Raw genomic sequence first — 13,893 nt, 5'->3', positions numbered from 1 at the left:
CAACCTTGCACACATTGTTTCAGTGGGGAAAATAGGGAAGTGGTTAGAGCTGACAGATTGCTTTCCTGTAACTTGGTTATGCTACTATGTCACTGGCTTACCGGACATTCCCGCAACCCCCGCAAGTTGGGGGCGCCCATGAGCTCTGGGGGCCCATGCGCCTGTCATCAATGTCAATTTGTATTCATTTTTATAAATAATTTTAACATTAATCCTCCAATAAGCCATTCCTAAACCTTTTTATTTTCCATATATTCTAGGAAGCTAAGTGTTTGTTTATTGGGCTTCAGAAATGTGACTGAAAAATAAAAAAGAAACTGATTGAAAGTATGAGGGGATATCAGTGAATAAATGCGGTTGTCAAGGCTATGGCAGTGCCAGTGCAATGAGTAGAGCTTACTCAGGTGTTCAAAAGCTCATATCAGCCCGAGAGCCTAATTCTTCTTATGTAGTTCTTTGAGTTTTAGTTAAGAAAACTATGTCTTGGCAGAAACTAAATTTACAGGGATGGTAAAAACAGGCTGATTTGCCATAGCAACATCAGGGAAACTGGGCAGAAGGGAGTTGTTTCAAATACATCAGTTCTGCAACATCTTTAATTGAGCCTCTCATTCTAATTGCTGGCCTTAACATGTTACGGAAAGAGATTAACTGTATAGGAAGCTCTGGGGACAGGTCATCTGGGTACTGGACAGCCAATAAATTGGCAGATATAAACAGATCATCATCTTTAGCAGACAACAGTACTTGACAAATAAAAGCTGTTTGTGATTTCGTTCATACTGGTGAACTGGCATTTGAGTTGTTTGATTGCATTATCAACAATCCCTTATCTCTGGTACTCTACATGACCAAAAGTATGTGGACACCTGCCCTTCGAACATCTCATTCCAAAATTGTGGCCATTAATGTGGAGTTGGTCCCCCCCTTTGCTGCTATAACAGCCTCCACTCTTCTGGGAAGGCTTTCCACTAGATTTTGGAACATTGCTGCGGGGACTTGGTTCCATTCAGCCACGGGCATTAGTGAGGTTGGGCACTGATGTTGGGCGATTAGGCCTGGCTCGCAGTTGGTGTTCCAATTCATCCCAAATGTGTAAGATGGGGTTGAGGTCAGGGCTTTGTGCAGGCCAGTCAAGTTCTTCCACACCGATCTCAACAAACCAATTCTTTATGGACCTCGCTTTGTACACAGCGGCATTGTCATGCTGAAATAGGAAAGGGCCTTCCCCAAACTTTTGCCACAACGTTGGAAGCACAACATCGTCTAGAATGTCATTGTATGCTGCAGCGTTAACAATTCCCTTTACTGGAATTCCCTTCAGGTGCCTAGCCCGAACCATGAATAACAGCCCCAGACCAGTATTCCCCCTCCATAAAACATTATAGTTGGCACTATGCATTGGGGCAGGTAGTGTTCTCCTGGCAGCCGCGAAACCCAGATTCTTCCATCGGACTGCCTGATGTTGAAGCATGATTCATCACTCCAGAGAATGCGTTTCCACTGCTCCATTGAGTCCAATGGCGGGAACTTTACACCACTCCAGCCGACGCTTGGCATTAAGCATGGTGAACTTAGGCTTCTGTGCGGCTGCTCGGCCATGGAAACCCATTTCAAGAAGCTCCCGATGAACAGTTCTTGTGCTGACGTTGCTTCCAGTGGCAGTTTTTCGGTAATGAGTGTTGCAACTGTGGACAGACATTTTTTACGTGCTTAAGCACTCGGAAGTCCCATTCTTTGAGATTGTGTGGCCTACCATTTCGCGGCTGAGCAGTTGTTGTTGCTCCTAGACGTTTCCACTTCACAATAACAGCACTTACAGTTGACCAGGGCAGCTCTAGCAGGGCGGACATTTTATGAACTGACTTGTTGGAAAGGTGGCATCTTATGACGGTGCCACGAAAGTCACAGAGCTCTTTCAGTAAGGTCATTCTACAGCCAATGTTTGTCTATGGAAATTGCATTGCTGTGTGATCGATTTAAAAAAAAAAAAATGTAATATATATATATTTTTTTACACCTGTCCGTGACAGGTGTGTCTGAAGTAACTGAATCCACTAATTTGAAGGGGGTCCAAATACTTTTGTATATGTAGTGTAGGTCTTAGGAAAGACTGTCTGGGTTGGCAATACTCAGTATGGAAAATAGTCGGGCCCTCAACCTGCACCAGAGACACTGTGTTATGCCAGTGTAATGTGTGCTTGTGTCGAAAGGCTTGTTATTATATTTTGCGGAATTGCCCATTGTTGATATGCTGTAAGTGTGTGAATGAGATTTAAACATGAAAAGCGAACACTCATTGTAAAGCTATTTGGCTTCAGGTATTCAAACGTAAGAGGCATGGCAGTGCCACTCATCTTTCTAAAAATACCTAGAGCCTTATGAAGCACTTTTGAAAACATAATAGCACATTCAATACATAATTAACAATCGGCAATTTATGTGCAGGCAAAAGTGTTTGAGTGAAATCATGTTGGCCATGTTGGATTCAGAATAAAATGTATTTACACTAAAACAGTCTTTAAGGGTATGAGTGTTGTACACAATTCTGAAAAAATGCCTAATCTACAAAACGCATATTTACATGTGATCTAAACATCAAATGGAATTATGGCAGCCGTATTTGATTTTCGATGCCATATTGGATTTGAGGCAAAGTCCATGTTGGCTCTGTGGTGACCTCTGACTTAATTCCAAGAGTAGGGGCTAAAGATACAAAATCCTTCAAGGAACCTTGGACTCCAAAAAATCTAATTCCAATGTCGGAGCTCATTTGTTTTCCATAGAGCAGATTACACTAGCCACAACATCAAAAAACATGTGTAACTATATGTATTTTTTTAAGGCAGGACGATACAGCACTGAATGAGAGCAAATTTGACTTAGAAAGTTCTCTATTAATCATCTATCTAAAATTAAAGCATACATTCATCATAAATATTAATAGTTGACATTTCTGCCTATTGTTTGTCTGTGTTTACAGGTCTATATTCCCAAGATGCATTACAATACCCTAATGCTGTTTGTCTGTGTATGTAGGGCAGACAGCTGACTACTTGTATTCCAAATTGAAGCAATATCAGAGCTTGCAATATTGTGTTACATGAGTTTGAGGCCCATCCAGCCAGGTATTATGTTTCACTTTTGGAGTTTAGGGGGTTTGCCACAATATATATAAATTTAACAAATTTTGCAGTAAAATATTTTTCAACAACTATCCATTTCTTATATGGGAGATATTATGGATGTGAAAAAAAAACATTACTGTGTTTTGTTCTATCTTGGCTAGAACAAAAGGCCTAGTTGTGTCTACAAAGTGAGTCAGCTCGGCTCCATAGGCAATGTGCATGTTGTGTTCTATTCTCGACCAATGGCTGTAAAGGTGGCATAATCGAACATCATGCAGGAGAGAGGGTGTGAAACAGTGTTGAGCAATATTCATATCAATGGTTAAAATTATAGAAGACCACGGACACCTACCATATGAAATGCCTATTACAATCACTTTGGGTTGTGTGTGTGAGTTGTAAACAATGTGACTCCTGAGAGCAAAGATGTGAAGTGCTCCATCTCTACAGCGGTGCGCTCTCGCTCTCTCAAAATAGACCAAAACCTCATCACTTAGATACGGCGATGAAAAGGGAATGAACTACGTCTCTAGTGGTGTGTTCAAGTATAATAGTAGCTGACAAATTGCAAACAAACCACATCCTATGACAGTTTTGTCAATTATTATGTGCATCTATCCAATAGGCCTACACTTCTCTGAAGATAATTAATGATGGTCGACAAGGCAGTACAACTTCAATAATACTATCTTCAGTAGCTGGGACTACTAAGATTGCACCTCCCCTGTAGAGTTCTGTTATGGTTATGCAATGTTTTGACATGGAAATGAGAATGTGCTCCAGTAATCTAATGGCAATATGCCTCTTCAGATCTGATGTATCTTTGGGTGAATGTACAGTTCTTCATGTCTGGCTGGCAGAGATGGCTCCTTATTTGGGATTGCTCAGCACATAACATAGCCTAGTTACAGAAAGGGGCCCATATTATAATCACATGGAACCTTAAGGTTTGTGTTTTGTGCTCGATCTAGAAATGCATTTTGGCTATGCATTGATTCGTTATTTCAGGTGTGTATATAAAATACTTTGGTGAAACACCAGTAGCACCGGTCCGGCAGTAGTTTTTCCAGAGAGGGATGTTTGTGCTCCTATTCTATATCTTTCTGTTGAATGAATGAACCCAGTTGAGAGGAGCAGACAGAGTGTCCATGCTGTGGTCATGCTTGCTTGGTTGTCACTTCCTTGATTCTACAAGGTCCCTGACTAGCCCTCTTCTGCTCCGATTCAGACCTGGATGAGATAAACACCACTGCTGCAGTGTCGTCGGCTAAATAGGACTCATTGTCAGCCGGCTACTTTTTCCACTTCATTAATTCAACCTAGGCTTCTTTTCATTTAAAAGTTGAATTCTCTAGTCAGAAAAGTTAATACAGCCTTCTCCTGCTAGAATGAACTACATGCATCTTCTATTGATAGGACAGGCGCCTGTCAGTCACAAAGCGAGTGATGACGGGGACACACTGCTAGTTTGTCAGTCTGCTGTCTGTTTATTTTTGTGCTCTCTGGTTGGCTGCAATAAAATGTATTTTCACAGAGGAGGGAGAGCATGATGCGTCATCGTTTCCTGTGAGTTAATTTACACGTCCCATGTAATGTAAGTGGTAACGATGAGTTTAAATCCACTATATGAATAAAGATTTAATGTAGTCAAAGATTATAGGGTCCCTGAGGAAACACTGAACATCACTTTGGTTCCTACCCTGTCACAATAACTTGTTCATGGCATTTTCATTCGTTGTCATGTCAAACACTGCATTCAAAGTGCCCACTATTATTTATATTCTAACTATAGAATTATTATAAACATTCTATTTCCATGATTCCACAAGTTCACCCAAGTGTTTTGATCTAAATCGCAATTGCAACATTTGGTTAAAAAAAAGGCCTAGTATTTTTGCCCATATCATGGCAGTGTGGAAATGATCTCAAGTGAATGCAGGAAAAGCAGAAATTGATGGAAATGCAGGAAATTATTTTAGGTTGAAGTTGAATTTAACAGTATAAAACAATACGAATGGCAAAAGACCCATTGAAATCATTTAGAATATGTGTTGCCACCCTAGGGTCACGCACTACTCATAAAGCAAATGTAGAACTTTTCTTAATAAAAAAAACATAAAATACCGTCAAGAATTTGAAAAATACCATTGTGATATTTTGGCCATATCGCCCAGCCCTACCTGTAGGTCTATCTATGAGCGTCAGTCTTTGTGCACCCCCACTTTTATACAATCTGTCGGGGGTCTGAGGGTTCACCTCCTGAACATTTTGCATTTTTAAAACCACTTTCCTGCAGTTCTATATTGTTTCTCAGCAGGGAATCCATGTTTAATTGAACACAACCTTTTTTTTGCCACAAACTAAATTGAAAGACTAGTTTAAGAAAACTAGACTAGTTTTCTTGACTAGGTTACTACCGTAAAACTTCAATTAATAGCCTGGGTGTTTATTTGCTTAAATCACTGAACACAACAGGCATGTATTACAGACGGGTTTATATTTGAGCCAGGTATGTCTTTCCTTAATGCAAATAGCTTTTGCTCATTTTCATAGTTAATTGTTTAATTCCAGCACATTCACTTCCAGCATTTTAATAATTTTCTTAATTTCCTACACTGTGTTATCATTTTAACACTGTCACATTTCTTTTGTCTTTGTATGCCTAAAAAAAATATTATAATAATTTTCCTTGACGGTATAATTATTCTCCTCTTTGACTGTGCACTTTTGCCAATAGAGGGCGATTTGGCTGAATTCTAGGGCCGTTAGAATGTACCAGTAGCCACCAAAATAGAGCTCGTTCTGCAATTTATTTTCTCGGGGGCATGCCCCCCCGGTGCCCCCCAGCCCAGAACTCCCTGGCTGGCAATTATTTCTATCTGGCTGGATACTCCATGCACTTATGGAAAACACTGCTGCTATAATTGATGGAGCACAGCACAGCCCAGAGCAACAGCTCAGCTCTGCACTGGAAAGAGAATCCCCTTCCCATCCCCAATTACACACATTCAGTCAGTAGTAGAACGGCTGAGATTCTGTTTAACGCAACAGCACCACTGCAGTGGGATGGTGAGAATGGGCACTGCACCTTGTTATTAGCCATACTGGAGAGACACACTAGCAGTGCTGCTGCTCCTGTCCACAGTTAGCCCCCAGCAGCAGGTTTCTGTGCACACTCTGACCCCTGACTGAGAACCCTGCCTGCTGCCCTGCCCTGGTGCGAACTTGTGTGTGCAGCAGGGTGGAGTGGTTTTTGCACACAGACAAAATGTGTTAGTGCATCTCCTGGGAGGAAGTCTCCACTCTAGCCCTGGCTTCAGTTTTTACTTAGCAGCCCATTGTTGTGTGATTTGTCTAATGTGAAAATGTTCTGCGTTGGGTTCTGATAAAAACAACTGTCGCACCTCCTCCCTTTCCTTGCAGGCCTATGTCCTGTTTGCTGACCTCATGGTGTAACCAGGTGTAAAGATGAGCATAAGCAGTGATGAGGTCAACTTTCTTGTGTACAGATACCTACAGGAGTCAGGTAGGCTCCAATGCTCAAACCACATGTCCATTCACATTCTGTAAACACTGCTAACAGACAGCTGTTGAAACAATGTTCTGTATATTCTCCTACTCATGTAATGTTCTAGTGCTATTAAAGGGTGCCTAGAAAATGTGCACTACGATAACAACCACAGAGCTATTTGAAATGTGCTATTTCCAGAGTCACCAAAGGGAAGGATCTGCTCAGTATAATGTTCTGTCTACTGACATGCTGCTCATGCTTGCCCCCGACAGGATTTTCCCACTCAGCCTTCACGTTTGGCATAGAGAGCCACATCAGCCAGTCCAACATCAATGGAGCCCTGGTGCCCCCTGCTGCCCTCATCTCCATCATACAGAAAGGCCTGCAGTACGTGGAGGCCGAAGTCAGCATTAATGAGGTGATCTCATCTCCTCCTCATTCACACAACCCATTATCACAGCATCTCATCTCAGCCGACTATCAGGGAATCTGTGGACTTTATTACCCCAAGCCTGGTATAGTGTGATCAAATGCAGAAATTGGCAATGGTTTGATCACAAATCAGAAAGAATATGTATGCGGTGCTAGGTTTCTGCTCTTCAGTGATTATGCAATTATTAACCAATGTAGCTTTATAATGCATTGCATTATTATTTTTTAATAGATGGTTCTCTCGTGATTATTTTTGAGAATGTATTTATTATTCTTTAATTTGAGTTATAACTGATGATTTTAGCCTACCATTGCTTATAGCAACAGTAGTTATTTAGCTGTTTGCATTTGGGTATAACCAGCTTGTCTGGTGTCCCCAGGACGGTACGCTGTTCGACGGACGGCCGATCGAGTCCCTGTCGCTCATCGACGCGGTAATGCCGGATGTGGTGCAGACACGGCAGCAGGCCTACCGAGACAAGCTGGCCCAGCAGCAGGCAGCCCAGGCCCCCCCGGCCACCACCACCAACTTGACGGCCAATGCCAAGAACGGAGAGAACACGGCCAACGGCGAGGAGAACGGAGCTCACACCTTAGCTAGTGAGTCTGAGTCCTCGGCCCTGGCTTTAGCGTTTGTTACCTATAACACAAAGAGAAAGGATGGATACAAATATTTGTAACATTGTTGAGTCAATGCCCAATGCTGGATGTTTTGTTATTCAGATCTTGCACATGCTGATGAGGTACTCTCTGTGTGCCATACAGACAACCACGTCGACATGATGGAGGTGGATGGGAATGTGGCGATTCCCCAGAACAAAGCCTTGGTGCTCCGAGGTCACGAGTCAGAAGTGTTCATCTGCGCCTGGAACCCTGTCTCCGACCTGCTTGCCTCCGGGTCAGTGTCTGTCTCTCACTCTCTCAATTTCAATTTAAGGGGCTTTATTGGCATGGGAAACAGATGTTCCATTGCCAAAGCATATACAGTGGGGCAAAAAAGTATTTAGTCAGCCACCAATTGTGCAAGTTCTCCCACTTAAAAAGATGAGAGAGGCCTGTAATTTTCATCATAGGTACACTTCAACTATGACAGGCAAAATGAGAAAAAAAATCCAGAAAATCACATTGTAGGATTTTTAATGGATTTATTTGCAAATTATGGTGGAAAATAAGTATTTGGTCAATAACAGAAGTTTATCTCAATACTTTGTTATATACCCTTTGTTGGCAATGACAGAGGTCAAACGTTTTCTGTAAGTCTTCACAAGGTTTTCACACACTGGTGCTGGTATTTTGGCCCATTCCTCCATGCAGATCTCCTCTAGAGCAGTGATGTTTTGGGGCTGTTGCTGGGCAACACAGACTTTCAACTCCCTCCAAAGATTTTCTATGGGGTTGAGATCTGGAGACTGGCTAGGCCATTCCAGGACCTTGAAATGCTTCTTACGAAGCCACTCCTTCGTGGCCGGGCGGTGTGTTTGGGATCATTGTCATGCTGAAAGACCCAGCCACGTTTCATCTTCAATGCCCTTGCTGATGGAAGGAGGTTTTCACTCAAAAACTCACGATACATGGCCCCATTCATTCTTTCCTTTACAGGGATCAGTCGTCCTGGTCCCTTTGCAGAAAAACAGCCCCAAAGCATGATGTTTCCACCCCCATGCTTCACAGTAGGTATGGTGTTCTTTGGATGCAACTCAGCATTCTTTGTCCTCCAAACACGACGAGTTGAGTTTTTACCAAAATGTTCTATTTTGGTTTCATCTGACCATATGACATTCTCCCAATCTTCTTCTGGATCATCCAAATGCTCTCTAGCAAACTTCAGACGGGCCTGGACATGTACTGGCTTAAGCAGGGGGACACGTCTGGCACTGCAGAATTTGAGTCCCTGGCGGCGTAGTGTGTTACTGATGGTAGGCTTTGTTACTTTGGTCCCAGCTCTCTGCAGGTCATTCACTAGGTGCCATCGTGTAGTTCTGGGATTTTTGCTCACCGTTCTTGTGATCATTTTGACCCCACGGGGTGAGATCTTGTGTGGAGCCCCAGATCGAGGAAGATTATCAGTCGTTTTGTATGTCTTCCATTTCCTAATAATTGCTCCCACAGTTGATTTCTTCAAACCAAGCTGCTTACCTATTGCAGATTCAGTCTTCTCAGCCTGGTGCAGGTCTACAATTTAGTTTCTGGTGTCCTTTGACAGCTCTTTGGTCTTGGCCATAGTGGAGTTTGGAGTGTGACTGTTTGAGGTTGTGAACAGGTGCCTTTAATACTGATAACAAGTTCAAACAGGTGCCATTAATACAGGTAACGAGTGGAGGACAGAGGAGCCTCTTAAAGAAGAAGTTACAGGTCTGTGAGAGCCAGAAATCTTGCTTGTTTGTAGGTGACCAAATACTTATTTTCCACCATAATTTGCAAATAAATTCATTAAAAATCCTACAATGTGATTTTCTGGAATTTTGAAGTGTACCTATGACAAATTACAGGCCTCTCTCATATTTTTAAGTGGGAGAACTTGCACAATTGGTGGCTGACTAAATACTTTTTTGCCCCACTGTATACATGTTAAATATATATTCTTGTAATGATTTCCAAATAGTGTCTTTTCTTGAAAGCCAGGTCTGCTTTTGGTGGCCTTTCTCAATAGCAAGGCTATGCTCACTGAGTCTGTACATAGTCAAATATTTCCTTAATTTTGGGTCAGTCACATTGGTCAGGTATTCTGCCACTGTGTACTCTCTGTTTAGGGCCAAATAGCATTCTAGTTTGCTCTGTTAAAAAAAATAAAAAACATTTTTTCCCCAATGTGTCAAGTAATTGTCATTTTGTTTTCTCATTATTTAGTTTGGTCTAATTGTGTTGCTGTCCTAGGGGTCTGTTTGTGTTTGTTAACAGAGCCCCAGGACCAGCTTGTTTAGGTTAATCTCCAGGTTCATCTCTCTCTCGCTGTCCCTCTCTCTCTCTCTTTCTCTTTCCCTCTCTTTCTCTCTCTTTTTCTCTCTCTTTCTCTCTCTTTCTCTCTCTTTCTCTCTCTCTTTCTTTCTTGAAAACGTCCCAGTAGGATTCTGGATTTCTGGCGTATTCCTTCCTTATTCCAAGAATCTTCCAACCTGGATTTGGGGGAAAAAACAGGGCATTTTGGGGAAAGTTAACAGAATTTTGCAATCCTACGTCAATATATTGATTGATAGACTGATTTACCGAGGACCTAGGGCTTTCTGTGTTGCTGTGTTTCATTGTACTGTGCTGACTGTCCCTCCACGCTGCAGGTCTGGGGACTCGACGGCACGGATCTGGAACCTGAGTGACAGCAGCTCCACACAGCTTGTACTGAGGCACTGCATACGGGAGGGAGGTCAGGACGTCCCCAGCAACAAAGACGTCACATCATTAGACTGGAACGTGAGTCAAGGATCCACACTCAGTCATAACTTAACACAACCCCTCAAATTCCATAACTTTATTTCCACTTCTCCTTTTCTGAATGTTAGGAGTCACTTGAAACTGTTTTAATGTTTCAAAGCTTTGACTTTGCTACTGTTTTGCTCTGTATGTTATTTATCCTTGCAAGGGAAAGTTTCAATGAGCAGAATTATGTTCCTATGCTGATGTGCTTAACAATATGTATTTGCTTTAAAACCTTTTTATTTTATTTACACAATTTATCTCTTTCCACCTGACAGAGTGAGGGTACGTTACTAGCAACCGGCTCATATGATGGATTTGCCAGGATATGGACAAAGGATGGTGAGGTGCCACTTTTTACTGCTTTTTCAACTCACCATATTGTCAGTTTCCGAAACACTTGCCTCTCTAATATAAATGATTCGAACCCTAGGTGATCTTGCAAGTACCCTGGGTCAACACAAAGGTCCCATTTTTGCATTAAAATGGAACAAAAAAGGAAACTTTATTCTTAGTGCCGGAGTAGATAAGGTAAGAACCCAAACAGGCTTTTATTTTTGTTATGAGCTCAAGACTTGAAATGCTTTCATGACTCATTAACCTCTTCTGGTAGTCAGGACTAAAATAACCTTGTTATTCTTAGGCGTGTTCTAATTTAATGTTTTTCTTTGTGTGTGTGTGTGTTTCTCCCTGCAGACTACAATCATATGGGATGCTCACACAGGAGAAGCAAAGCAGCAGTTCCCGTTCCATTCAGGTGCGCTGAATTATCCATTGGCTTCTTTCCTCTTAATTAACCCTTATTAGACATGTATCCGTACATACTTACGTGACTATAAACAGCAAGGGTATTTTTGTGCCGAATCATTCCTAGTTTCTGTCAAGCACAGACAAAAGACGTAGAGTTCTATGTTGTTTATTCATTGCGTTTTCTTCCGCTCTTCCTCTTGTTGTGACTTAACAGCACCTGCTCTGGATGTGGACTGGCAGAGCAACAACACGTTTGCCTCCTGCAGTACAGACATGTGCATCCACGTGTGTAAGCTTGGCCAAGACAGGCCTATCAAGACATTCCAAGGACACACAGTGAGTCCGCCCCCATCACCCCACAGTGTAGCACTGCTCCTACAGACATTATAGAAGCACCATTTTCTATGTGTCAGAGACTTTGCCCTTTCTATGTCTGCGCTGATAACTCTGTTCCCCTCCGTTCCAGAATGAAGTGAATGCAATCAAATGGGATCCAACCGGTAACCTGCTAGCCTCTTGCTCAGATGACATGACGCTGAAGGTAAGATAGGAATGAAAACCAGATGTCTATAGCTACATCCAGTATTGTCAGAGTTTTTCATTACTGTCCCTGTTAAATAAATTATATAAATAAATACACGTGCACTTTGTAATGTTGTGCTCTGGATTATGTACCAGAAATTCAAATAATTTATGTGTTGTTTATATCACTCTATCATTTTTCTTAGTTTCAATTGTGATGAATACCACTCGACAAATTGTCGACCTGAAAAATAAACCAAGTATAAAACCAACCAAACATTCTTATCTTTCTGAACATTCAGCTTTTTTGCATGATCATCACACGTAAAACATTATTTTGTCATTTTACCATGCTAGATCTGGAGTATGAAACAGGACACATGCGTTCATGATCTGCAAGCTCACAGCAAAGAGATCTACACTATCAAATGGAGCCCCACCGGTCCTGGAACCAACAACCCCAATGCCAATCTGATGCTTGCCAGGTACTGAAACAGAAGCACTGCTGCGCCCTCTGTGTCAGCATTCATTATTTTGATTTGCGAGCAGCATTACTGACATAACAGCGGTGTGACCCTGTTCGAGGGAAATGGACTGATCACCACACTATTTTTGGGCCAGCCACAGTCTTTGTGCCCTGAACTGAAACTCTGAATTGCAAGAGTTTGTGTCTTGCTGTATTGCGGCTTTGTTTGAAGTGAGCTATGACTATGAGCCAAGTACTTGCTTCTGGGGAGGCAGATAGATGACAGTTTTTCCTGTGTTCCTTGAAGCGCGTCCTTTGATTCGACGGTGCGGCTGTGGGATGTGGACCGAGGCATCTGCATCCACACGTTAACCAAACACCAGGAGCCTGTCTACAGTGTGGCCTTCAGCCCAGACGGCAGGCATCTGGCCAGCGGCTCCTTCGACAAGTGTGTTCACATCTGGAACACGCAGGTACAGTCTGACACCATCAATCCCCTGGCTATCCGTCCCCTGACACTGTCCCACTGTCCAGCTTGCATGGAGCGGGGAACTGTTAGTGATATTACTTATTTATCTATTTTGTTACTTAGGTCGGTGGTAATGGATTTTAATCTAAGCAAGCTATGGCTGATTTTTAATGGAATATCTACATAGGCGTACAGAGGCCCATTATCAGCAACCATCATTCCTGTGTTCCAATGGCACGTTGTGTTAGCTAATCGAAGTTTGTCATTTAAAATGCTAATTGATCATTAGAAAACACTTTATTAATTATGTTAGCACAGCTGAAAACTGTAGTGCTGGTTTAACCTTTGGCTTGTGCCTGTCGTTGTGGTTGTTGATCTAATGTCTTCTCTTCCCTTTCCACAGACTGGCGCTTTAGTCCATAGTTACCGGGGGACCGGGGGGATCTTTGAAGTTTGCTGGAATGCAGCAGGTGACAAAGTGGGAGCAAGTGCATCAGATGGATCTGTGCGTACTAATGTTTTGAACATTTTCATATACTTTGTTTTTTAAAATGTTTTCTATTGTGTTATCGCCAAAATAAAAGTTTAGCACTCTGAGATATATATCTCAACATAATATACTAAAACTACAATTTCTTGTTTTTCAGGTTTGTGTATTAGATCTGCGGAAATAACACTGCTTGTTGGAAGCCATGGACCGACAATGAATGTGTACATAGCCAAAATGACTGTCCCTGCGCCATGTACTGCTAGTCCCGCTTAAACCATGGCTGGCCACTACAGACCAGAAACAAGCCCCCCGACACAGCAGATTCAGGAGCAAGGACACGCTCTGTGCAGCAAGTCGTTAGGACCAGAGACATTAAAGGGACACAGACAAAAAAATGTAAATGAAGAAAAAAAAAGCAGATCTGTATATGTACCAACATTTGGAAGCTATTTTGCTTTTTGATCTTTAAACCATGCTCATCAAGACAAAAAAATATGTTTTAACTTTATTGGTAGTTCAGTCTCTGTGTGCTGACATATATCGGCTTTCCAATCCAGCGGCCGGCAGTTAGGTTTTTAACAAAATCATTGATATTATTTCAATATTTAAGTTTATATTTTTTGGGGTCACAAGTGGAGGAGTCATCTTTTTATACACACTCACAAAACTGTTCTTTGAAGAAAATCATATTTGGTAGTGTACGCTTTATGGTTCAAA

General features: G+C 42.0%; 1 protein-coding gene across 3 annotated transcripts in view; it reads left to right on the top strand.

Annotated features, from left to right (window-relative positions):
• The window catches only part of LOC112248409 (F-box-like/WD repeat-containing protein TBL1XR1), a 44,061-nt gene extending 30,490 nt beyond the window's left edge, over window positions 1–13,571 (top strand). For 2 of the 3 annotated variants that reach the window (XM_024417414.2, XM_024417405.2), the window contains 14 exons: window positions 6,552–6,654; window positions 6,912–7,057; window positions 7,452–7,671; window positions 7,795–7,969; window positions 10,344–10,476; window positions 10,758–10,821; window positions 10,913–11,010; window positions 11,176–11,236; window positions 11,444–11,565; window positions 11,696–11,770; window positions 12,109–12,236; window positions 12,525–12,690; window positions 13,090–13,191; window positions 13,334–13,571. In XM_024417414.2, the coding sequence (XP_024273182.1) occupies window positions 6,597–6,654; window positions 6,912–7,057; window positions 7,452–7,671; window positions 7,795–7,969; window positions 10,344–10,476; window positions 10,758–10,821; window positions 10,913–11,010; window positions 11,176–11,236; window positions 11,444–11,565; window positions 11,696–11,770; window positions 12,109–12,236; window positions 12,525–12,690; window positions 13,090–13,191; window positions 13,334–13,360 (1,575 nt within the window). In that variant the 5' untranslated portion in view covers window positions 6,552–6,596 and the 3' untranslated portion in view covers window positions 13,361–13,571. The remainder of the gene's footprint in view (window positions 1–6,551; window positions 6,655–6,911; window positions 7,058–7,451; window positions 7,672–7,794; window positions 7,970–10,343; window positions 10,477–10,757; window positions 10,822–10,912; window positions 11,011–11,175; window positions 11,237–11,443; window positions 11,566–11,695; window positions 11,771–12,108; window positions 12,237–12,524; window positions 12,691–13,089; window positions 13,192–13,333) is intronic. The other variant, XM_024417422.2, reaches the window with a different exon arrangement.
• Window positions 13,572–13,893: the final 322 nt, after the last annotated feature.

This window comes from Oncorhynchus tshawytscha, linkage group LG01, assembly GCF_018296145.1.
Source record: "Oncorhynchus tshawytscha isolate Ot180627B linkage group LG01, Otsh_v2.0, whole genome shotgun sequence".
Lineage (NCBI taxonomy): Eukaryota > Metazoa > Chordata > Actinopteri > Salmoniformes > Salmonidae > Oncorhynchus > Oncorhynchus tshawytscha.
The sequence above is the reverse complement of the archived record's forward strand: the minus strand, read 5'-3'. Positions and strand labels throughout refer to the sequence as shown.